A 23,245-nucleotide genomic window follows, 5' to 3' on the forward strand; every position below is an offset into this window, starting at 1 on the left:
CAAGTCCCGGTTTACCAGATGGCCCAAATCAATAATGCCATATGGACCTCATGTATTGTATGCTCTCCATTAAAAAATAAGTAAGTAGGGCAAGACTATGTGAATTTCTTTTCGTTTCCCTGGGTAAGGGTGGATGGAAGAAACAAGCAGCCAACTGTCACTTCTAATTCATGCCTGTCATATATATATAACAACCACAGGACCTTGTAGATCTACTCATGGCCAATCTTCCTGGACCAGCAGTCTCTCCTGCTCGGGGAAACCAGAATCTCCAGGTCTCAGCACTCAGTACCTGCCAGGTGTTTAGGCCACAGACAAGAAGAGGACAAGAGAGATTTAAAAACTGGCATATTGAACACCTATGAAGCCAGACGCTGTCAACATGATGATTGGATACCACACCCACAACCTCTGCTTTACTGGTGGGGAAACTGAGGCTCACACATCTTTATGTGGATGCATGGCATTCAAGTCTGCGGTTTCCTTTGTGGACTCCCATCTCTTTTGATAAATTTACAGCATTCTGACTGGTGGCTAGGAGTCCTGACGGCCAGGTAGCCCATCATGGGCTGAGGAGAAGTAAAGTCACAGACTAGTGATGTGATCTCACGGGGAGTTTATAATCCCACTGTAGGACGGTCTTGGGAACAGCAGACTATCTCGCAAGCTTACAGGCAGTCAACAATGCAGCCTTTTCTTCTCGATCAACTGTGAACCCTATCATTTGGCAACCTCGAACCCCCCATTTGCTAAGGCCACAAGATTGAGGCGGTTAAGAATGCCCCACAGATGACAGGGGTAAAGGGGAAGAGACTTCACACCTTCTGCAACCAAGTGAAGTGGGGACGTAGCATGTTCCACACAGGGAAGAAAAAAAAAAAAAGAAAGGAAATTGGATGTCATCAGTCCACTGTGCTTCAACCACAGGACGAAACCTACTCCGAGAGAAATCTACTCAACCATCCTGCTCCCTGTTCTCTCTACTCCCTGGGTAGATCTCTCATGCAGGACCCTAATGCCACTGGTGCCACCCCTGCAGCTTTGTGTGACACTGGGAACACAGAAGGGCCACTCCTCTTGCTCGGGTTTGGTCCTGCTGCTGCCTTTACGATGACTGCAGCCGGGGGTGGGGGTCGGGGAGCAAGACCAAGTTAGTAAAGAGAGAGAAAGGAGGGGGGTGCAGAGCAAGCGAGCACCTGTGAGGAGAGCCACATGACCCCTTGATATGCTGATCTTTGAGAGGAGAATGGGGTTCCAGAAAGACCTTGCCTCCCCATTCCTGTTTCTTGCTTCCTTGGTGCTGACAATGATTCTCCAGTACCGAGGAAAGGGCTGGAGGAACTGAATCCAAGCTAAAGAGATGAGTCAGTTCTTCTAGAGTTCAGCATGCAACACAGACTTTTCTGTTTTGTTTTGCTTTGTTTGGGGAGCAGCAAATGACACACTTTGCTGCTTTCAGACGGGTGCTGTGAGCAGTGGGGGCCACCTCGGGATGTTCCCCGCCGCCGCCGATGGTGATGGTGACTGTGTGTGGCCTCCATCAGGAGACACTAAGCAGTTCCTATTGGAGGTGGCTTCAGTTGGCACATAAATACGTAATTGGAGAGCTGAAAGGATTTGAACTTGCACACAGCTTCTAATCCACAACACGTACACCATGCTGGTACCATTTAGAAACACAGCATGCTTTATGTGTTTTTAATATCCAATTTTATCTTCTCTGACCTCCTTCATTTCTCAGCCTTGGCAGATAATCCCAGGAAATCTTGTCTCTTCTCCTCCTCCCTCTCCTTTTCTGGTACAGGGTCTTACTTTGTAGCTTAAGTTGGCCTGGAACTCAATGATGTAGTTTAGTCTGGCTTTGAACTTGAGATTCTCCTGCTTAGCTTCATGAGTGCTGGCACGCACCACTGTGCCTGACTCTCGACCCTCCCTTCTTAAGAAAATGATTGCACAGCTGGAGTATCCTTGGGAGTGGACAGCATAGGAATAAATGTGCTACATGTGGGCGCTGGGGTTGTACACATTCAGACGCACCAGCCTGAGAGAATGCATGTGACCATGAGCTTTGGGTGAAACCCCTCACGTTCCACCTACAGTGGCCTCAGTCAGGATGGGAGATGAGCACATGATTGATCTGTGTGTCTCACATGGAATTCTGTTCTGTCATTCAGTTTTGCTCCTTCTTCTCCAGGCTCTGGATGGAGAAGGGATTCAAAATGTCTCTTTTGAACTTGGGTTCAAATTATTCTTCACGTTTCCAAGTTTAGGTCCTTACTGCTTTCTTTTTGGCTTTTGACCTTGTACCTCCCTCCGTCTACCCTCTGTCCAGACTCTCTGCGGAAGAAACATCATCTTTCTGGAGATTTCTGCATGCCTCTCACTCTAAGTGAGGCAGAGAGAACAAAACAAACCCCACTGCTTCATCAGGAGCCTGGAGTCAGGCCCTGCTGCTAATTAGACCAAGAGGTGGGCAAATATCTCTGTCCCCCTTGGGGCCACATTGTCCTTCACTGTAAGTGAGGACTCTGCAGGAGCTGACCTGCTGGCCCCTCTCTGGCCAGCAGTTTCTAAGCCTTTCTCCACAAGAGTCTTCACGGTTTGAACTCCTCTCTAAGCACATCCACTTTGTAAAAGGGCACTTGAGTGACCCACTGTTCCTTATAATCTAAGTGCTTTTGTGGGCAATTGCTGTGGCTATTTAATTCACTTCGCCTAGTGCCCAGAACACATGGTGAGTGCTCCATTCACAGGCAGGATATACCTTGTTGATGTGTTGGTTCAATAACAGTTCAAATTATTAATAACCAAGAGTAATGAATAACAACGCCTTAGTCCTTATGCACTGCCTTTTGTCCAAAGATATCAAAGTGCAATTTATGAAAATCCATTTTTAATGAAATATTAAGCAGTTTCTATTTCTCCTGACCCAATGGCTTTACAAGGTCTCTATTTTTCTCCCTGCATCTCCCCTATTTATAGTTGGTAAATGCTATCATATATTATACATCTTTATGACTTTCTCAATGCTTCTGTGGTTTTAGAACCACCCGTCATCCATTTTCTGATCAAATTCCCTAAGATGGATTCTTGGCTTCCAGTCTAGGCCTTGCAAGGTAGTATGCCTGGGAAATGATGCCAGGAAACTGGTTTTATTCCCCATTCTCTGCCGACTCACTAAATCACAACAGGCAGATCAATAAACCTTAGATACCTTAATTTCTCCTTCAGGAAGATAAAGTCACTGCAAGCTTGCTGGTAGACACTGGACCCTACCAGCCCTTGTGACCTGCTCCAGGGCCTGCACACTACCTAGGCCAGATGTTGGAGTGGGAACTAAGTTACAAGTCATAACTGGGCCTTCGGAGAACTGGGAGAGTTCAAGTTTAGGAGGCCCTTCGCTCCTAGTTCCTGCCTGTGGCCAAAAACTGTCAAGCCAAACCTTGGCAGTGAGATGTTTGAAACAATGGGAAAAATGGATAGCTCGCTCATGTGTCTTATACCCAGATAGGGACATGCTAAGTGCAGTGATAGAATTTTCACAACTGCTTAAAAGGCCAGACGTTGAAGAGGATATATATTTTATTCCTTTTAAAAGAAAAATACTAATAACAGCTACTTTACCACCCAAAGGAAGATAAGGAGTGTGTTCGCGCTGACCCTAGCCTTCTGGGGGTCATTGATTAAATATATGTATGTGTATTGTTTTTCAGGGAGCTATGAGGAACCAACAGCTTTCTTCGAGGGCATCTGTGCGAAGCAAGTTCAAAAACCAATTCAGGGCACAAAGTGGCTTGGTAATCCGTTTGGTGCCTCGCTGAATTCTGAACATAATCCAACATTTTCCGATTGGTTCTCGGGGGCCTTTGCTTTATTTTCAGTAGGACAGAATCTGACACCCAGCAGCACGGAATGGATTTCTGATTTGTGCCTCTGGGGGAGGGGAGGAATACCTGCCAAGTAAATCAGCTGCTAGCCAACGCCTCAATTTGCTTGTCATTGAACACCTCCGGGGGGGAAAAAAAAAGCATTCTGCACAGTTTCACCAGGCCCATGGCCCCCAGGCTTGGGTTTTTATGGACTATATAACATAATGCAGAAGAAAAAAAAAATCACTTCTTACCTATAAAAGAAAGTCCATCCATCTAGCAAGGCAGGATCAGTGATGATTTTCTGAGCTCCTCTTTTCCCCATTCCTTGCCCATTCCTAGTCTTGGCCACCTTGCCTTTGCTGGCCTTCCTTATGTATTTTTTTTAAAGTACAGGTAGGAGCGTTGGCCCGGCTGAGAATGATGCACAGTTCCAGGCCCCTAAAAGGGAGATGTGCTGCCCACCCTACGGCCCTATCCTATGCACTATTCATCCCTGCTGTGGCATCCATGTGCCTGGGATCGTGTAGATGCTATAGGTCATTGTGCCTGCTTCAAGGACCAAGGAGAAGATTCTGGAAAGGTTGTTGAGCTCCTGAGAACAGAGGCACTTTTCAGGCCTAGTAGCTGTGCGAGCTTTCTAAATGAGGAAGGCCCTTCATTGGGCAAGCAGCTCTTCACGTGAGTGTGATGTCCAATGTGAGAAGAGCAGCAGTATTCTACTTGTCTCTTTCGTACATGTGGCTAGACATACTGTTTACTTTTAGGTGGCTGCAAACACCTGAACTCTCTCAGCCCCAGGGACGGCAAAGAGAGGGGAAGCAAGTTCCAAAGACGACGTCTATGTTAGACCCTGAGGTAGAATTTATGCGGAGGACTTCTTTCTTAAAAACCGTTTCTCCCCATTAATAAATGTTAATTGCATCCAGAGCTCTCCTTCTCAATGTGTTTGGTGCAGATACGTGAGGAGAGCAGAGCAGGCCAGAAAAGCAGGGTGGGGGAAACTGGGAAGCCACAGTCACTTCAGGAAAGGCAGCAACTTATCTGGATGTGGGGCCAAGAGCCTTCCTCCCTCTCCTGTCCTGCCGTCTCACGCTTTCTCCTCAACCACCCATCACGTCTGCACATAAAACTGAATGGTTAATCAATGAATGGCATCCCATTTAATTAATCTGCTGTACCAAACAGGCAAGGTGGAGGGAGGGGCCGCAGGGGAAATGGTGGAGAGGCAACAGGCTTTGTTGTTTCCTGTCCTGTTTGTAAATCACAGTCTGGACCGTTCTCTCTCTTAAAACTCCTCCTTAAAGACCGTAGCAAAAGTTTTAACTCAAGCTGCCCTCATTCTAGTGAATGTGGGAACTTAGCCAGATGCAGTCAAAAGTGCGTGCGTGCGTGCGTGCGTGTGTGTGTAGACATATCTATCTATCTATCTATCTATCTATCTATCTATCTATCTATCTATCTATCATCTATTCTATCTAAGGGAGGGTCGGGGAGGGCCGGGGAGGGCCGGGGAGGGCCGGGGAGGGGAGGGGAAGTGAAGGGGAGGGTAAAGGAGTCCTTTAATAACCAAAGGCTCCTTTGTGACTGGGATGACCTCTGCTCTCCTCCTCCCCGACTGTAACGCTGTTTTTGTCATCAGACTGCTCCTTTCTGGGGGTGAGTGGAGGTGGGTGGGTGGGTTGCGCACATCCCCATCTGTGTGTGCCTTGCGGGGCCTCCACATTTAATGCAGGATTATGTTTCTCCCATGGAGACACTGAGCCCTGGAACACAGCCTACTCACAGGATTAGGGTTTCAGGATTTGAGACAGGAAAGCATCAGGGAAGAGAGGGACAGGGCAGGAGAGGAGAGGAGGACACTTGGGGACCCTGGCTGGAGGAATAACAGGCTAGAAAAGAATCATACACCATGATGAAAGATGCAGGGAGGAATTCAGGCCGATACTTCAGCAGAGGTGAGGGTCCTCAACATCTGAGAGCTTCCTGACACTGGTCTCTGGGGACTTTCTTTTTTTTAAAGGCAGTTCCCTAAGTGGGCAGAAAAAAGACACACACACACACACACACACACACACACACACACACACACCAAAAAAAAAAACAAAAAACAAAAAAAAACCAACCAACCAACCAACCAAACAAACAAAAAAAAAAAACCAAAAAAGCAAGGACTGAGCTCGAACAGCACCCTACGACCCACGTGCCTCTTCTAGGACCAGTTTCTACCACCACAGAGCAGGGAACAGAGAGCAAAGGATCCACCAGATGTAGAAGCCTTCCCCTCAATACTTGTCTAGGTTCGCTGGACATGGCCAAAGACAGTGAGTCCCAAGTCCCAGCCACACCAAGGTTCTGTTTGTCTCCCCTTCTTTCCAGCATCTCTGTGCACAGTCTTGGCCTAGGAGCACAAGGAAGCCAGCATCATGGTTGGCAGCGCCAGGCTGGCCTCAGCTCTGAGACAGTTCGGCACCCAGGGGACCCCGATGAAGTTGGCTAACGGCAGCCTGACAGAGAACGGTTCAAGCGCATGTATAATGAAATTTCCCCCCCAAGCTTCCTCAGTGGAGAGGCTAAAGGTCTGAGCTCATCCCACGACAAATGGATAAGGGACAAACTGAATTACCCAGCACACTGGACTCCTCTCAGTCATAATGGAGGGAGGATGCACAAACTGGGGGACTTGAACTTGGAAAGGGCACTTGCCCTCTTCGGAGCACACAGAACCATGTTTAGATCATACAGTTGTATCCACAGCTTCTGAAGGCTGATGTTCTTCCCTAGCTTGTGTCTCCTCTTTAGACAACAACAACAACAACAAGAAAATGACAAACCGCAAAAGGAACAAGGACAAGTATTCACGAAGAGGTTTTTAAAAAAAACTCTTCAAAATTATTAATTGCAGGAATAATCACATCCCCAATAAAGAATGAGGCTGGGAGGGACTTTTATCTGAGACAGCTCAAGTGCGAGGCCTCAGGACTTCTCTCAGTCCCTTCCGGGTCTGGCTTTTAAGAGAGGCTTTAAGATATAGATCCCATGGGAACCTGTTCCTTTTGACATTGACAACTTGCTTTGCTGCTCAAGGAGAGCTCTGCGTGCAGGTTACATTTGTGGAGGACCCTCCCTCTGCAGATGGCCAGGTGCTCTGCTCACATCAGCCTCAGGGAGGGTGCCACTGCACTGGGGTGGCTGGGAACACCACGACAGAGCTAGGAAGAGACTCCGCAAGGCCACATGGTCCACTGTCTCAGGATATCAACAGCAGATGCCCTGTGCTTTCCACGCATTGCCAGGGGGCTTGGGGGTGGCCTGCTAACTCTCTCTTTCCTTCCAAGTCTCTGATTTACAAAAATGATTTGTTTTAATTAAGAAAATAAATACAGGGCAGAGGAGTTTAGAAGCAGGGGCACTTGTTTTGAAGGGAAGTGGCCCAAACCAAATAAATAGCAACTGCTTTCAACTCCATCTTCAGGATCCTGTGATGGAGCCCAGACTCCTCACACCACGCTTAGCCTTGAATCCTCAACTGTACTGTTCACTTTTAGACTCCGTCAGTGAACAGAGACTCAAGGCTGTGCATGCCTCTCGGGCCTCCCAGCTGCCAGGACGCCAGTTTCCCCATGGATGGAAGGTCTGGGACAGACCGAGGGAGCATCTGCTTTGGTGCCACAGCCTGGTGACCAGGACTGCCTTTTCTGGGGACTCCAAGATCCTCAGGTCCCTGGGGCAAGTTGCTTAGACTCCGAGAGCTACAATTCCACCTGCGAAAAGTCACCAAGTTCTGAAGCAATTAAGTCGGTGTCTGAGGGTTTGTGGGGCCCCTTAACCCTTGTCCTCACATTAATGTGAGCTCGGCATATCTCTGCCCCGTATGACTGGGTGATTCTGCAAAGCCACGGGCCCAAGGCTTATTCTACCTTATCTTTTCTAGCCTCAACCTGGCCATCGGGGATTCGAACATCGCTTTTTTGTGTTGCTTTTTTTTTTTTCCCAAATAGAAAAGAATTCCCAGCAACACCATCCCTAAGGGGAAGGTAACCAAAACGATACCAATAAGAGGGCTGCCTACACTGGCAAAATAAAGGTAAACTAAAGTGGTCTTTGTCCCACTGTCCCAGGAACGGTCATGGCTCCATTCCTCAGGCACAGAGGGACGGTCCCTTCAGTGCAGAATTACGGGTTCAGAATCTCAGAGGAGGGAAGGACTGTGACCCCAGACTGGTGACTCTGAGCTGTTCCCAGTCTTCTCCGTGCACCTTTCTTGGTGTGTACGCGCATACTTGCACCTGTAATTATACACACTGGCGCACGCACACACGGAATTTCTTACCACGGTGCTGACAACGCCATGCTTGTTTCTGGGATGCTACTCATACAGCTGGGAAAAGCCAAGGCAGTAGTTTCTGCTGTGGTTTCGGATGGGACGTATGTGAAGTAATTTGTGTAATCTGAGGGAGCACATGGGTTGGTTGTGAGCTCGAACGGGTGGAGGAGCTCTCGGCTCTGTGGCTGCATCATAAATATGCATAAGGAGGGCCTGCCTATATGAAAATCATGGGTTCCATATTTACGGCATGTGGAACTGGGTGGGGACTCGGGGGGGGGGGGGATGTGTGGTGCGTGTGGTCTGCGTAAGCAGGCTGCATTTTGCCAGGAAAGCGCTCATGAACCACCGACACCGTGGATCAGGCTTTTCAGGGGGAGCCTCGTGAATACCTGTTGAACATAGAGAGACTCCGGAGAAACTGCTCACTGGCTGGGACGGCTGGAAACGAGTTCTTTAGTCTTCCTCACTTCCCAGCAGGAAGAAGAGAACCACCCCACGGGCTTCGACCTTGCCTTGTCCAGCCAGGGTGAAAATCGCAGTGACCTAGCCCAGCCATCCCCACCAGCCTGAGTGCTCATTAATCTTGTTTTTCTCTAGTTTCTCCAGTTGCCCGGTCTTTGATATGCTGCATTGGTGTTGACAGTGGTCAGGGAATTGAAATTGAGTTTCCAAATTTGTGCTCCAAGGGTCACAACACCCTCCCTACTTCCCCTCCCCTGAGAAGGAAGGTGTTTTCCAGCTCTTTCTCCGCACGCTGCGGCCGCCTTCTCTGTCCTGCTTTTTCCTCAAGCCCTGCTGTCTGAGTTTCCCTTTCAAGCCCACCACAGAACCCCGGAGAGCTTGGCACAGTGCCCAGCATCCAGAAACCACAAAGAGAGACTCGGTGGTAGTACCCACGGTGGAGGAGCTCCGCCCTACAGCCTCGCTGCCGCTTGCTCTCAAGTCCCCTCCTTCCTCCTGCCTCCCTGTCATGGCATCACATCAAACTGCGGCAGACTTGACAAATCTATTTGGCATGGTTCACTCAACTATTTCAACCCCAGCGGCCCAGGGAACTGCACGTTAAACACGGCTCTCCGGGGGAGACCTGTTAACGAAGATGCTGCGGAGAGCATCCTTGCTGGGGAGGAGGAGGGGAAGGCCTCCCGGCCTCCCACCACATGGTCAATGGGGCAAGGGAACTGAGGACAGAAGCAAAGCCTAATTGGCAGGCAGACTTTCCGTTTTCCTTCCTCATTTTTAAGTACCAGGAGAACGTATTTCTAATGGAAAGAGAAAGGGGGTTTCCTCGGTCCCATCTCCTTTTATGTGGGCCAAACTGATCTTCTAACACAAAGCCCAAAACCAGACCCTCAAGTTACCCACCACCTGGTGGAGAGAGGAATTTCACCAAAGGTGGGAAGAGGATGCAGAAGACAGTGAGAATGTATTCAACCTGGGGACATTGTAAAAGATGAGTCTGGAGACTAGGACGCTCAATTCAGTCTCAGGGAGATCTTCCCTGCAAAATTGAATAGTGCAGGGATAAAGCCAGGAGGATGGCGTCCTTTCAAAATGTGCAGGGCTAAGGTATTTCCAAAAGCAGATTTCCTACAAATGGTGTTTTAAATAGCATCCTGGTCCATCTGTGTGCTTTTAAAATCAGCTTATGCTACAGCATCCCTCTGGCCAGCGCTGCTTAGTCATTGAACCTGGACAAGGAGCCCGTTAGGGAGCCTCGTGCCTCTCCCCAAGACCCATTCCTACCTGGCAGCCGGCCCTCACCTGCTAGCTGAATTCCCAGGGTGAGCACTTTCTTACTGAAAATGTGGGCGGAGAAATAAAAAGTGGGCGGAAAAGGGATGGGGTGAGATGAGGACTCAGCTCTGGGAGTTCCTCTGGCCTCCATCGCTGATTCAGTCACTGCTTCTGACGCCTATCTGGCCTTTCCGAGCTACAGCAATGGAAAAGCTAGCTAGACCTAGCTCACAGGTAAAGGCGAGGAGGGTGTCTTTCCAGTGCTAAATATTTCACTTTCTTTACTGGTCACATGGAGCAATGCATGTTTGTATATGAGAAAGATAACTGGTACTAGAAACCATATTTTCACATAAATGGTGCCATGTTACTATGGCGATTTTTGATTTGAAAAAAAAAAAAAAAGACAACAAAAACTCCTCCTTTAAAAACTCATGTGTCTTATGCCAGATTGCCAACATCACAGGGCAGAATTTTCTGGGTCCAAGGATTCTAGTTGTATGTGTAAGCTAAAGAGCATGATGCCCTGGGACAGGGACAGAGACCAGGGATGGCCTTTTGGAAGCATTCTTTGGTCACAGCTGCCTTATTCTGATCATTTATATCTTTGCAGACCAGAACCTGGTGGGAATGTAGCAAAGGATGAGAGACAGACCTATTTTTCATCACCTTTGATTCCCTTCCATGGGAGGGTCAGCAGCCTCTTGGACTGCCCAGGATGCCTCCCTCACCTGCCTAATCTGAGCGTCAACCTGCCTGCAGGGATCACCTTGAGCTTGCTTCCAGGAACAGAGGCTCCTGTCCCCACTCAGGTGAAAACAGAGCATTTCCACTGAGCCCTCCATATGCCAAATGAAGCTCACTGGCAGCTGCAGAAACAGAATGCCATGCGTTTTAAGAGTGCTGAGTGCCAGACACTCATCCTTGTGTACAACAAAAGCCTCCTATTGGCCACATGGACCACATGCCTGGGAGCTACAGACGATGAAGGGACCGGCCGAGAGGGTTCAATGCCTCCCCACTAATCACGATTGCCTGTTCAGATCCTAACCCCCGACAAATGGGATTTCTCCTCATTATTGATTGTCCTGGATCTTCTTAGGAACATTGTGACTCCCTCTTTGGGTTTTGCATCCTTTCATTCCCAGACCTCAGTAACTCCTGAACTGCTGTTTCATGCAGTTTTGTGATTGTTAACCCAGCATGTGGAAGAGACTCAGGCCATAAATGCTCACCGAGTCCTGTGTAGTGTGGGGAGGCATTTTCTCCTTCGTTTGCAGTTAGCTAACGTTCTATAAGCCTGCCTCCCCACTCATCCCCTCCCCGCTCATCCTCTGCTGTGCAAAATGCGACAGTGTCCGGGCTGCCATAGTTTTTCCATCACTCCAACATAAAAAAGTAACATTTCAGGGCCAATGTATCCTTTGCCTCCATCCGTTCTGTGAGTCTCTTCCCCATCATGGGGTCAGCGGGAAGCTCCTTGGAGACCCACTCCTGGGGAGGCCGACCTACCTTGTGGTTTTTGCCATGCCGGTAGACCATCCAGTCTTCCCCGTTCGTGCTGACCTCCAGCTTGTACAACTTGACGTAGTAGCCTTTCTGGGTCTCCCTGGAAATGGCTCCCTGTGTGGCGATGGCTGTGAGCACGGTGAGGAAGCGCAGGTCCACCTAGGAAGAGAAGTCAGAAAGTAAGGGGACCCCGACTCCCAGCAACATCTGGCTTTTCCTGCAAACAATAACACTGTCTTTACAAAGCCAGTCTGTGCTTGTAACCACCACTATGTACTTCCACTGGACAATTAAAGTCAACTGACTTCTTACGAGGATAGACATTTTTCCTTGAGAAATGGAACTTGATTTTTTTTTTTTAGTTTTATCCTTCCACTTACAAATCTGAATGGATAATATTCAGTTTCTTCTGACTATTGAATACTAGACTTATGACCCCCTCATTAACCTACCATCTGCTTCAGACCTTGAAAGCAGAATGGTCCTAAAGGAACACTGAATGGCAAAAATCTACTCTACTCCAATGCAATCCACTGTAATTCTCCAGAAGTGACAATCCATAGCTGTCTTCTCTCCCTTGATTCCCACACTCCATTGTATCTATAATCACTCAGGTCACCAAGGGGTCAAAGGGCACGCAGAGTCTGCCCAAGTAATTAGGCTTATGCACCAAGTCCTGACCTTTCACTCCGTGAGGATGGCCAACACTGTGAGGCACCTCCCCTCTGACCACGGCTAAACCATTTGGAAATTACTGGATGTTGCTCCTTTGCTGGCTACGGTCTTTCTTAAGGGCAGTCTCCGTGTGCACTTGTGTGCATGAACTGATGAAAGCCAATTTAGCAAGCACTTATTGGCTAGTCAATGTGGGTGTAGGATCATGAAATAGTCGAGAAAATGTACAGCAACTTCTATGTAGAGAAGAAAAGGTAGGTAGCTATAATGAAAAAATAGACTATTAAGGGGTGAAAACGGGAGTATCATGTATAGACTGTCACAACAAAGAACTTTCTAGAAGCTTTGCAAGATGAAAGGGTTTTTTTTGAGAGGCAGAGGGGAGAGACAGTGACAAATGGCCCGAGAGTTGTGTTGTTAGAGCCTCTGTGGCTCCCTGGAGTTTCTAAGTGGTCTCTCGCCCTTCCCTGCTGTCTGCACTGCAGTATCTGTCTTAGAGCAGAGGTCACCATGTCGCCTCAGAGCTGGGACAGGCTTGTCAGTGGGTCACAAGGCTGTCTCTGTGTGTCATAAAAGCAGACGTTGCTCTGGTACAGAACTGGCGGTTTGTCCTCCCCCTGTTTACTTCTTCCCAGGGGATCAGAGCTGGACCCGTGTGCAGTGCAGGAAGATTACTCAACATGAGCTACAAGACTGGCTCAGGAAGACAGCAAACAATAGTCTGCAAGACGCTGCCGAGCATCTGGGGAACGAGTTTCGTTCCCCATGGTGACATTTTCCCATGTGTTCTCTGATAGCTATGTGCAAAACCTTCCTGGCAGGCTCCCTCCAGATAGCAAAGATCAGAAGAAGTTGCCATGTTCAGCTAGCACCCAACAAACCTGCCTTCAGGAAAACGCTCTCCCCACATCTCTGATGCCTCCCTGTGCCAAGAATGAGGAAGATCTGGAACTATTTATAGAACGTTCCTTTGATACTGATAGGCCAAACAGTATCATGGCCAAACAGCTCTCCCCGGGCCCACTAATCCGCGTAAGGGCAAGGGCAAGCGGTCCTCTTACTCATCAGTTTATCCCAGCACACAGCACAATGTTTGGCATAGCACAGGGCTGTTTGGATAGATGATGGATGGATGGATGGATGGATGGATGGATGGATGGATGGATGGATGCAATTCTCACCCATTCTGTGCTTATTTTTTAGCATCCTCTTTTGGTTCTAGCTGAGGGGCCACATCACCATCCCATCAACACACACATCACATTCTCTCTGTATTCTCTCTCTCTCTCTCTCTCTCTCTCTCTCTCTCTCTCTCTCTCTCTCCTCCAACACACACACACACACACACACACACACACACACACACACACACACACACACACACACACCTGGAGGTACTCCTTGTTGGAATCCAAGTTGGGGGTCCAGCCATTGTCGTCACCATGGAGCCGGCTCTGTTGAGGCGTCCACCTCCCATCAGAGAAGGTGGATGAGGCACTGATCTGCTCGTTAGCAATCCGGCCGGACTCCATTCCCAGAGGGACGTTGCACTGGAAGTCTGGGGAGTGGAGATTGGTCAAGGGCAGAGTTAGGCATCTTAACCTCCAAGTGCTGGGGCCCCCCAGACACTGCCTCCTTCCAGGGACAAGCCCTTGCAGGCATTCCCTCATCCCGAATCTAATTATATGCTCCCATTTGAAAAAAAAAAAAAAAAAACCAACTAAACCAAGTCACATAGTTAACAACCCCTCTGGGTCTTCAAGGAACTAAATTGGACCTAAAAGAAATTAGACGATAGATAAATAAGAATCATCATAGAAATTAAAAATACCATCTAAAGCGCAAGTGCTGCAGGCTATGGATGCTCTCAGGTGCCAGATGCACCAGCCATGCATGCGGTACAGGTGAACATGGCAATCTGGGTGGGCTCAGCCGTCGTGGGAAGCCGGCACACACCCAGGAGGCACTTTCGCATGTCTCCCTTTCACCCAAGTGTTTCCAAATTTCTGGCACAGCAGACAGACGCTGCAAAGTATAAACACCCGTCTTTAGGAGACTTCCCTGTGAGCACACGCATGCCCCACTGTGTTCCCCGACAGCACTTGTCTGGACTAACATCCCCGAGGAGTCTCCGACTGGGCTCTTCTGCCATCAGCGACACTGCGGTCCTTCACCTGGATGCTGGGGACACTGATCAATGCTCGCGCAGGCATGTGTTCGGTTAAAAACGGGCCACCTTTCTGAGGTATCAGATCTATTCTTTACCTCCGTGACGGCACTGGCCATTTGCTGGACGAGCTGCGACTTGCTACACTGTTTATCATGCAACCTTCCAGAACTCGGATGAAAAAAAAAGAAAATGGCGACAGGACCGAGCCGAGCCTGTTCATTTTCAGGCAGGCCAGGCTGCTGAATCTATAGCTGCCTAGGTGGTAAGCTGTCCATAACGGTGGCAGGAGTTCCTCAATCCTCATCTCAGAGTGCTTCTTCCTTCAGGAGGTCATTTGGATCTCTAAGCAGCCATGACAGTGCACCTGAAGCACAGGGCCAGGAGCAAGCAGATGGTTTGAAAATGGGGCTCAGGATGGGAGACCAGTGGCTTGGGTGGCAGGTGCCACAACAACCAGGCCCACCATAGATAGCACTTTGCAATGCTACCCACGGCGCCTAGCACTCAGTAGAAGTTCCTCAAAACTTGTATTTCTTGCACGTGTGACGTGACGTCCAAGGGATGGCATTGTCTAGCCAGGGAATCTCTACTGGGAGCGACAGAACTTGAATGTCAAGATAGGTACATAGGGCTGTTTTGGGACGATGGCTTTTGGGGTCTGGAGATGAAGGAACTGATGCAGTTCTGGAAAGGGTTAGACACCTATGTGTCTTTCTACCATCATCCTAACCACAACCCTTTTCCATCCATAGGGATGGAAGCTTGAGATGGTCCACAGCTTTCTCTGGGAACAACACACACTTGTTTGTTTGCTTGTTTTTGTTGTTGTTTGTTTGTTTGCTTGTTTGTTTTTTATATAAGGAAATGAGCACCCAGATGGACACTGTCTTTTTCTCCTTCATCTCTGCTGGGATAGAAGGCACGGCTCTCCTTCCTTGAACTCGGATGCCACCATGAAGTCTGCAGCATACCTGTCTACTGTTTTCACAGAGGTCAGCCCTTCACCTGTACCCACTCATGCCCCCCAATGAGAAGACAAGACAGAGATTCCAAATGGCCCACTCACTCTCAGGCGGCTCTTGGTGGACCAGGTAGTAACGTGCGGAGAAGCCGTCCTTGGCCACTGCCATGTCCGTGTGAAAGGTCAGGGAGAGGATCCCCGTGGATGAGCGGAGCTTGGAGGGTGTCTTGGTCCCACAGTACTTGCCAATCAGAGGGCCAACTAGATACAGGAGACAAAGAGCAGACAGAGGAAGTGAAAATCTAAAACTGGTTCTCAGTGCTCTCTCCTGTCCCACCACTTCGAACCTAACTGCCAGTACCGTGACATAAAAACCGAAGGTGTGCTTCGAGAATAATGTGTGATATTTCCCCTGCACATTCAACAGCGCTTTCCCTGAGCTGGCTACGGTCTATTGTCCCATCCCTGAGAGAAGGGCCAGATGATATCGCTACAGTTCCTGCTCTACAGAGGAAGAAATTGAGTTTCAGAGGGTCAGGTGACATTTCCCAGTTCATATTGCAGAAACAGCAGAGCTGGGACCCAAACCCTGCTTGCCTGCCTAAATCTTATGCTTTTCCCAAGATGAAATTGCTCCTGCATAGCTCCCATGTATCCTTTATATTAGAAAACACTGAGAACAACCACAGAGATGGACAACTCGTTTCCTTTCCAATACTGATTACACCTACGATCTGTGTGGTCTTCGCCCAATCTATACAGGCTCCTCTTGGCTGGGAATGATTGCCTTTTCCACATCCACAACCATATTAATAGTAATGAAATAATGGTTCTCATGATAATAGTGATGATAGATCATTTCAAAGCCAAGATACTGAGAGGTTGCATAACTTGCGAGGATTGTACAGCAGAGAGTTTCAAGTCTAGTCAGTCTGGCTGCTATGTGGTCACAGCATTTGACTATTAATTCATTTCTATCCCGATAACCTGGTATAGAAAGGAACATGACGTAGAGTTTTGGCACCTCTGATGGTTAATATCAATTGTCAACTTGATAAAAATCTGGAATCACCTTAGAGATAGGCCTCTAGATATATCTGGGGGGATTACCTTAATTTGGTTAATTGAAATGGGAAGACCTGTCCACTTTGGGTGCTACTATTCCCTGGGCTAGGATCCTGAACTTTATGAAAAGGAGAATGGGAACAGAGCAGAAGCATTCACTCACCGTGTGGAATGCCATCCCAGATGTCCAGCCAGTCATACTTGCAGTCTCCTTCCCCCACTTGTAGGGGGTCATGCTCCAGGTCAAAGGTCAGGAACTGCAGGATGATCTCCATCCTGGGTTTGGCCAGGATGGTGAAGGTGCAGTCCAGATTGTGTGGATACTTCTCTGGGAACCCGGGAGATTCAATGGTCCCATTGGGGCTTGTGAAGTTCTTGGAACAATCTTCAGAGCCTGTGTACCGGAGAGAGGGGTGGGGAGGGGGTAGGGAGGGGTAAGAGATGTAGCGCTAAGGAGCAGCTTTACTCTGCTGCCTCCTCTGCCTCTGGGTTATTTAAATGTTTGGGTCCATATCCCCCTACTCACAAGGTTTTTGTTTTTGCTCAAGTGGCCCTTGGAGCAACACACCCTTCCCATCTAGGTTTCAAGCCTTCAAGCCAGCCTCCTTTTTGGACAGAAATTAGGGCGACGAGGCTGATGGCTTTGTATATCAGAATAAGACCAGCAATTGAGGGATTGGAGGGTAAGAGGTAGAGGAGAGAGAGAGAGAGAGAGAGAGAGAGAGAGAGAGAGAGAGAGAGAGAGAGAGAGAGAGAACAGAGTCTTCTTTCTCAATTACTCAGCTGCTCACTCCAGAAATGTAAGTTATTTCAATCCTTAAGGAAGACTTGCTGGTTGCCAGCAGGGGAAACAATGTTATCCCTTATTTATTGCTGACCTCAACACTAGCCTCTATTGTACCCAAGCCAGCTAAGTGCCCCTTCTCCCTCCAAGATCCAAGGTGCCTCAGGGGAGGGGCAAAGGGGAGCCCAAGCCTCATTCATGTCCTGACTGTATTAAAACGGGCTGCTCTGTAGTGGCGGGACAATTAACAATTGAGGTTTTTAGCCGGTGGATCACAGCGGGGCGTTGGGATGTTAAAGGCCGCTTGGGCGGCGAGTTTGGAAAAATGCAGCAGTGTATTGACATTTGGAAGGCCTCTGGTGCCTTTGTGGTGGGGATGGCCTTGTGTTTCTCCCCTAAGCTCTTGGGTTAGCGTTCTGGGGAATGTGTCCTGATGAAACGTGACACACATTCCCAGCCTGCTCCAAGCTTGGCCTACAGCAGGAGCCCTAAGAGGATTACAGCCCCCACATCTCCTGATGCCTCTAGGTGGAGTCCTATTAGAAGAGCCTTGTCCTTTAAACCAGGAACGGTTCCTCTGGGCAGAGCCAGGGAAGGAGCCCAGAAGCAGAGACCCAGCATATACAAAGAGAACAAGAATGGATACAAGTTAACAACAGGGATGTAAACACTGGTAATTACAATAGATTTCATTCACTGCATTTGGATTTTAAAATAAGAAAATGAAGCAGGATTTATGAAGGGGATAACAAACACTCTAAGCATGAAGGAAACAACAACAACAACAACACAAATACTCAATAAACCAGGTGTTTACTGGCAGGAAGTGTCCTCTGGGGATCACACTGAAATATAACTATGGGATGTCAATATGCCGATCTTAGCCAGAAGCGATGTCTTTATCTGTAGCTCCTTGTAGCAGAGTCCTCTGCAAGTCTCCTTATTGACACTGACTTTCTGGAAAGCTGCAAATATCTGACTTGGAAAAGGTACCATGCAATAAGTGTATGTGTATTTGGGGTAGGCTTGCAACTTTCTGTAGCTCAGGCAATAAGGGAGTTCCCAGAATCCCCACCTATCCATCGGATCCCTTCTCTCTGCTTACAGTGCTGCCCGCTGGGTTGTGGGTAGAATGAGGACCAGGAGCAAGAGCAAACCTTCCTGGCTTATTTGGAGCTCTGGGTGCTACACCTCAGAGGCTCCCCCCCCCCCCCCCCCCCCCCCCCCCCCGTCATTCATTGATATAGCAGCAGCCAGATAGGGCCGGAGTTGCCAAAGGGCAGTTAGGTTGGATGGGATGAGCTGGGGGTGGCCTCCCCACCCCTCCCCAGCTTTGTTTATCATCAGGCCTCCAACTCCTGAGGGCTTCCTCAGTGGCCTGGGGTGATGCAATTTGGGAAAGCCAGGCCAGCTGGCTGGTCTTCAGGGGGCCAAGAAGAATTTTGAAAAGGTTAGAGTTTAAGGATGCTGAGCAGACTTCTTCATGGGGGCACTTAGGGAGCCTCACACAGTGCTGGATGGAAATTAACTCTCTTTTGACAACTGACTGGAGAGTTAGCAGAGGCCTCTGGAGAGTCCCTTCCTGGAGCTGGCTCTATTGTTACTCATTTAGAAGGGACTCTGCACCACCCTGGGAGCGGGGAATTTATGGGGGAATCTTTGATCCTTCTCACCCAAGGGGGACAAGTGTTTCAACAATGGACATTCAGAGCCCAATATGGGCTCTGGAGAATGTGAGATTCTAAACCCTTTAGTGAAGATCCCCAGGTCGGTCTTGCATGTAACTGGAAGGAATTTTTCAGCTTTAAGTACTTAGGGCCAACCAAATAACACCACCCCCACCCCAAACCCACCCCCCTTAAAAAAAAAAACACCTAACAAAACAAAGCAAAAACAAACAAAAAAGAAGCCAGTACATGTCTGATAATTGGTTAGAAATGGATACATTCTCTGGCTTCTTTTGAAGGTGAGAAAACATTGCTGTTTTATCCTTTGCAAGTAGAAAAATCAGGCATCTATTAAAAATGATATATTTGGCTGGGCGGTGGCGCATGCCTTTAATCCCAGCACTCGGGAGGCTGAGCCAGGGGGATCACTGTGAGTTTGAGGCCAGTCTGGTCTACAGAGCGAGTTCCAGGACAGGCACCAAAACTACACAGAGAAACCCTGTCTCAAAAAAAAAAAAAAAAAATGACACATTTGTCTGCAGTACTACCATGGTCAAAATCACCAGAATGGCAACTGAATAAAGAGATCTGGAAATGGACACAAAATTTTAGTCTTCCAGAAATCTGATTAATCCACAGTCCTTTTCTGCATCATGTTAAAAGGATAAAAATAATTTAGATACCCAGCTGACAAACATTCATGTCAATTCAATGTTGAGATTACTCATACAAGCTGGAGGTTTGGGAGAGTGTGGTGGCTCATATCTGTCATCTAAGCACTGTCATCCTAATGACTGAGGCAGGAGGACTACCATGAGTTCCAGGCGAGCCTGCTACATATTGAATTCTAGGACAGCTTGGGCTACAGAGTGAGACTCTGTCTCGTAAAACAGCAAAACAACACAAAACTGAAGTTGGGGGTCTGGACTGTACTGATGGTTCCATCCCAAAGGGCTTTGGCGTGCAGGATGCCCACCCCAGGTCCCTGCTCAGATTTTGGCCTGCGGGATGCCAACTCCACGTCTCTGTACTGTCCAGTCTACAGCCTGCAGGTTGAAGAGGAGCGTGCACATACAAAGATACAAAAATGCAGTGGCCTTATCCAAAGTTAACCTTCACTTGACCACAGGTTGGGAATTCAGGCCTTTATGTATGGGCTTGGAGTAGCCGGCATTGTAGGTTTCCTCTACTGTGAACAAGCCCTACAATTTTATTACCAGAAATGCCACCGAGTAATGGACACCGGAGAGAACTGTGGATCTTGAAATTCTGCTCAAAGATCTTCAGAAAAACAACAACAACAACAACAGCAACAAACTGATTTCTACTGCTTCTGCTTCCCACGACCCCTTTCAAGTTCTTTTAAGATTTTTCTTTCCTTATTCAGTGCTGGATTCGGTGACTTCCGGTTGTTTAGGTTTGCGACTTTTTTTCTGGCTTGCCCTTTTCCAGGTGAGGCAGTGTGGTGACCTCAACAACAGTTTACCCTTCATTTAGTGCAGCCATGACCTTCTTCTGCCATATGCTCTGTTTGTCCCAGCCTTGTGGGTGCGTGTGTCCCAGAGTAACTCCGAGGCGGAGCCTGGAGAAAGCCAAGCTTCCAGAGCCTTCTGTATGGCTGTTTGCATATCTGTGTTTACAGTTTCCCTCTCTTTCTCTTTATGAATCTGACTGGCAAACATAGCGCTGTTTGTTTGGATTTATTCAGCATGTCCACCCATTTCTTTCATGTTCTGTGGATGATGTAAACTGTATGCTTTTTCCCAGGACAGCAACCGTGGAAATAAGGACCTAAGACAAGGATGGATACCTTCTCTAAATGTCTCACTTTTGACTTTTGCTCCCTTGTGAAAGCCTGTGTTTTATATTTATAGGACTGACTTTCATACCAATAGCTACTCTTCCTGATGGCCCTGAGGAGGCTTCTGGGCATTCTTCTTTTGCACACTCCCAGCCATGTGGTTTTGGGCAGGGCTGTCACTCACTACAGCGTCCCTTTCAGTGGCCATCCCAGTCCTTAGAGTGGGCCACCCACTGCTCCAGGCTCAAGCCACAGACCTTTCCTGACTGGCATTATTGTTTAAAGCTCTTCACAGACTTGCTGCCTTATTTAAAATTCTCCTTCTGCATGTCATCAAAACAGCAGGCTGAATCACGATCCCCTCATGTGGTTTATCTTTTAATGCCCTCCTTTCAAATTTGTGTGATGGATGGAGTGAACATTCTCCATTTCTGTGGCTTTCTGGAGAGCGTGGCATTGTGCTTTATGAAACACTGAGATAAGAGCCATGAGACCAGAGATAAGCTTAACGGCCTTGCTCACTCTTGTTCTGACTTCTCTTGGCCAGCTCCCTGGAAGGTCTTGCACGAGCTGATTCCCTTCTGAGGTTGAGGTAGTAGAGCTAAGTGATGGGTCCAGCACTAGGGACTGTTTTCTGTTAGGTCACAGAGTTCCTCAATTGCATTTCCAGAAGAGTAACAAGTGACCTGTACCTTCACATAACACTTATTCATAGTATAATTTTCCTTTTAATGTCACCAATAATACCGAGGGTGCATCTGTGTGATGAGGATTTGTCTATGCATCTGTGTGATGAGGATTTGTCTACCTGTCTCTCCCACAAGTCAAGGACAAGAAATCCTGCCTTATTCCTTCTTTCTATAACACTCAGTAGAGAGTGCTCCTTGGAGTTGGTACATTGGTCTGCGTCTTTTACTGGGACTCAGCTGTGCAGGGGGCTCACACCAGCCCCCAGCCCAGGACACACAGATCAGTTCCTGAGACCTTCATGTGGCCAGGAACATGAAAATGCATGGCAGATGGGCCATCATAGGCCATGGCTTAGGGTCCCCACTCTGGCACAATACAGTTCTGCTAACCACACCCCTTCATTTGGTTCTATCTTCGAAGGCAGACAAGTCCAACAAATATTTAGACAGAGTGGATATAAAAAGTGCTTTCAACAGCCACTACTTCCTTCCAAGAACTGTTTAATGAAAAAGAAAAAGAAAAAAAAAAACATATGAATAGTTCCCGTTGCACTGAACTTAATAGGCGCCAGACTTTGGTTTCTCAATGACAGGGTGACATCTTCACCTGGAATCAGATTTCATGTAGGAGTTGCAAAAATTGGACTCCTAAAGAAAGAAAGATGGGGGCAGAGCTTCTGAGGTAAGGAGTGGGCAAGGTGAGGGAGAATGGGGGGCATTCCTTCCTCAGGCACAGGGATAGCTGATATGAGACAGAGGATGTGCCGCCGGGAGAGGAGACGTGTGGACGCAATGCAGCATCTTCAGATGCCCACTGGCCTACCGAGCCTCAGAAGTCAGTGCTGCCCATAAAGACCTAATGAGATGCATGGGTTCTAGCAGTCAACTCGAAGAAGGGTTATCTTTTCTGGCCCCGCCCCCCATTTCCACCATCTTTCATTAGCTTTTCAGGGCGTCCGATCCCCTGGCAGATGGGAACTAGGAGTTCAGTGTAGAGGGGTGGTAAAATGGATGGCCAAGGGGAATGTCTGGGAGTCATAATTTAATTTAAAAGCAATGACTGACCCCATTCTGGGGGTCGTGGTGAGATCTTTAGAAACCCCAAACAATGAAAAGATTATGTCCTCCAGCCCCATGTAATTCCAAATAAAGACAATATTAAACCATGAAGGAGTTGAGATAAAGTTCAACCAAGTTCAAACCATGAAGAACAGCTTGATTTTCAAAAACACAAAAATCCAATTCTTTCAAGAGATGTTCTTGTATTTATCCCCCACCCCTCCTCCTGTGTTGGTTGGTGCCTCATCTCTCCCCTCAAGTTGGAAGTCACCTGACCTGCCTTTTCATGTGGAGGCATTACCAGGTTCACCTTAGACATCTCTTCATCTGCCACCACAGTCAGGGCAGATGACTAAAGCCCTTACTCCCGCCCCCCCCCCCCATGCCATCACCCACCAGGACTCCCCCTGTGTTCCACCTTCCCTATGATGCCCATCTCTGGCCTACTCCAGATCCCACCAACCTGTTTTGAAGATCTCGTAGCGTAGGGAGAAACCTGCCCCCTGCCGGGCATAGTCTGATGTGAACTTGATGTATAACATGGAGCCAGAGGAGATGATGGTGGGCGGAGCGATGTTCCCACAGTGTTTGCCCAGGAGGTCAGCCGACTCACTGTCCCCATCCCGAATCTCAATGAAGTCATACCTAGGTGGGGACAGCAAAAAGGACACCAATGAAAAGAAGATCCTTCTGAAGGTCTGGGAAGGACCATTATCCTCTCTCGGCTCTCCCCATTCCTTTAGAGACTCTCAGGTGTTCCGGCGTGATCAACAAAGGGCACTGTCCTTGCTTTGGTACCCAGGCAAACACAGACACAGGAAGTTGCTTTGTTCGAGCTACAGTGAATGAGTGCATGGGTGGGAGAGGCCTTATCTCTTGTTCACATAAGAGCAATTGCATCACTCTTTCAGATCTCAAAGCAAGCATTG

General features: G+C 48.2%; 1 protein-coding gene across 3 annotated transcripts in view; it reads right to left on the reverse strand.

Moving 5' to 3' along the window:
* Nrp2 (neuropilin 2) overlaps positions 1-23,245 on the reverse strand; it is a 119,151-nt gene that overhangs the window by 59,611 nt on the left and 36,295 nt on the right. For all 3 annotated transcript variants that reach the window (XM_015993914.3, XM_006975011.4, XM_006975012.4), the window contains exons 3-7: positions 22,780-22,961; positions 16,480-16,710; positions 15,357-15,512; positions 13,509-13,678; positions 11,449-11,604 (exon numbers count right to left, since the gene is read on the reverse strand). In XM_015993914.3, coding sequence (XP_015849400.2) covers positions 11,449-11,604; positions 13,509-13,678; positions 15,357-15,512; positions 16,480-16,710; positions 22,780-22,961 — 895 coding nt within the window. The remainder of the gene's footprint in view (positions 1-11,448; positions 11,605-13,508; positions 13,679-15,356; positions 15,513-16,479; positions 16,711-22,779; positions 22,962-23,245) is intronic.

This window comes from Peromyscus maniculatus, chromosome 13 (assembly GCF_049852395.1).
Source record: "Peromyscus maniculatus bairdii isolate BWxNUB_F1_BW_parent chromosome 13, HU_Pman_BW_mat_3.1, whole genome shotgun sequence".
Taxonomy (NCBI): domain Eukaryota; kingdom Metazoa; phylum Chordata; class Mammalia; order Rodentia; family Cricetidae; genus Peromyscus; species Peromyscus maniculatus.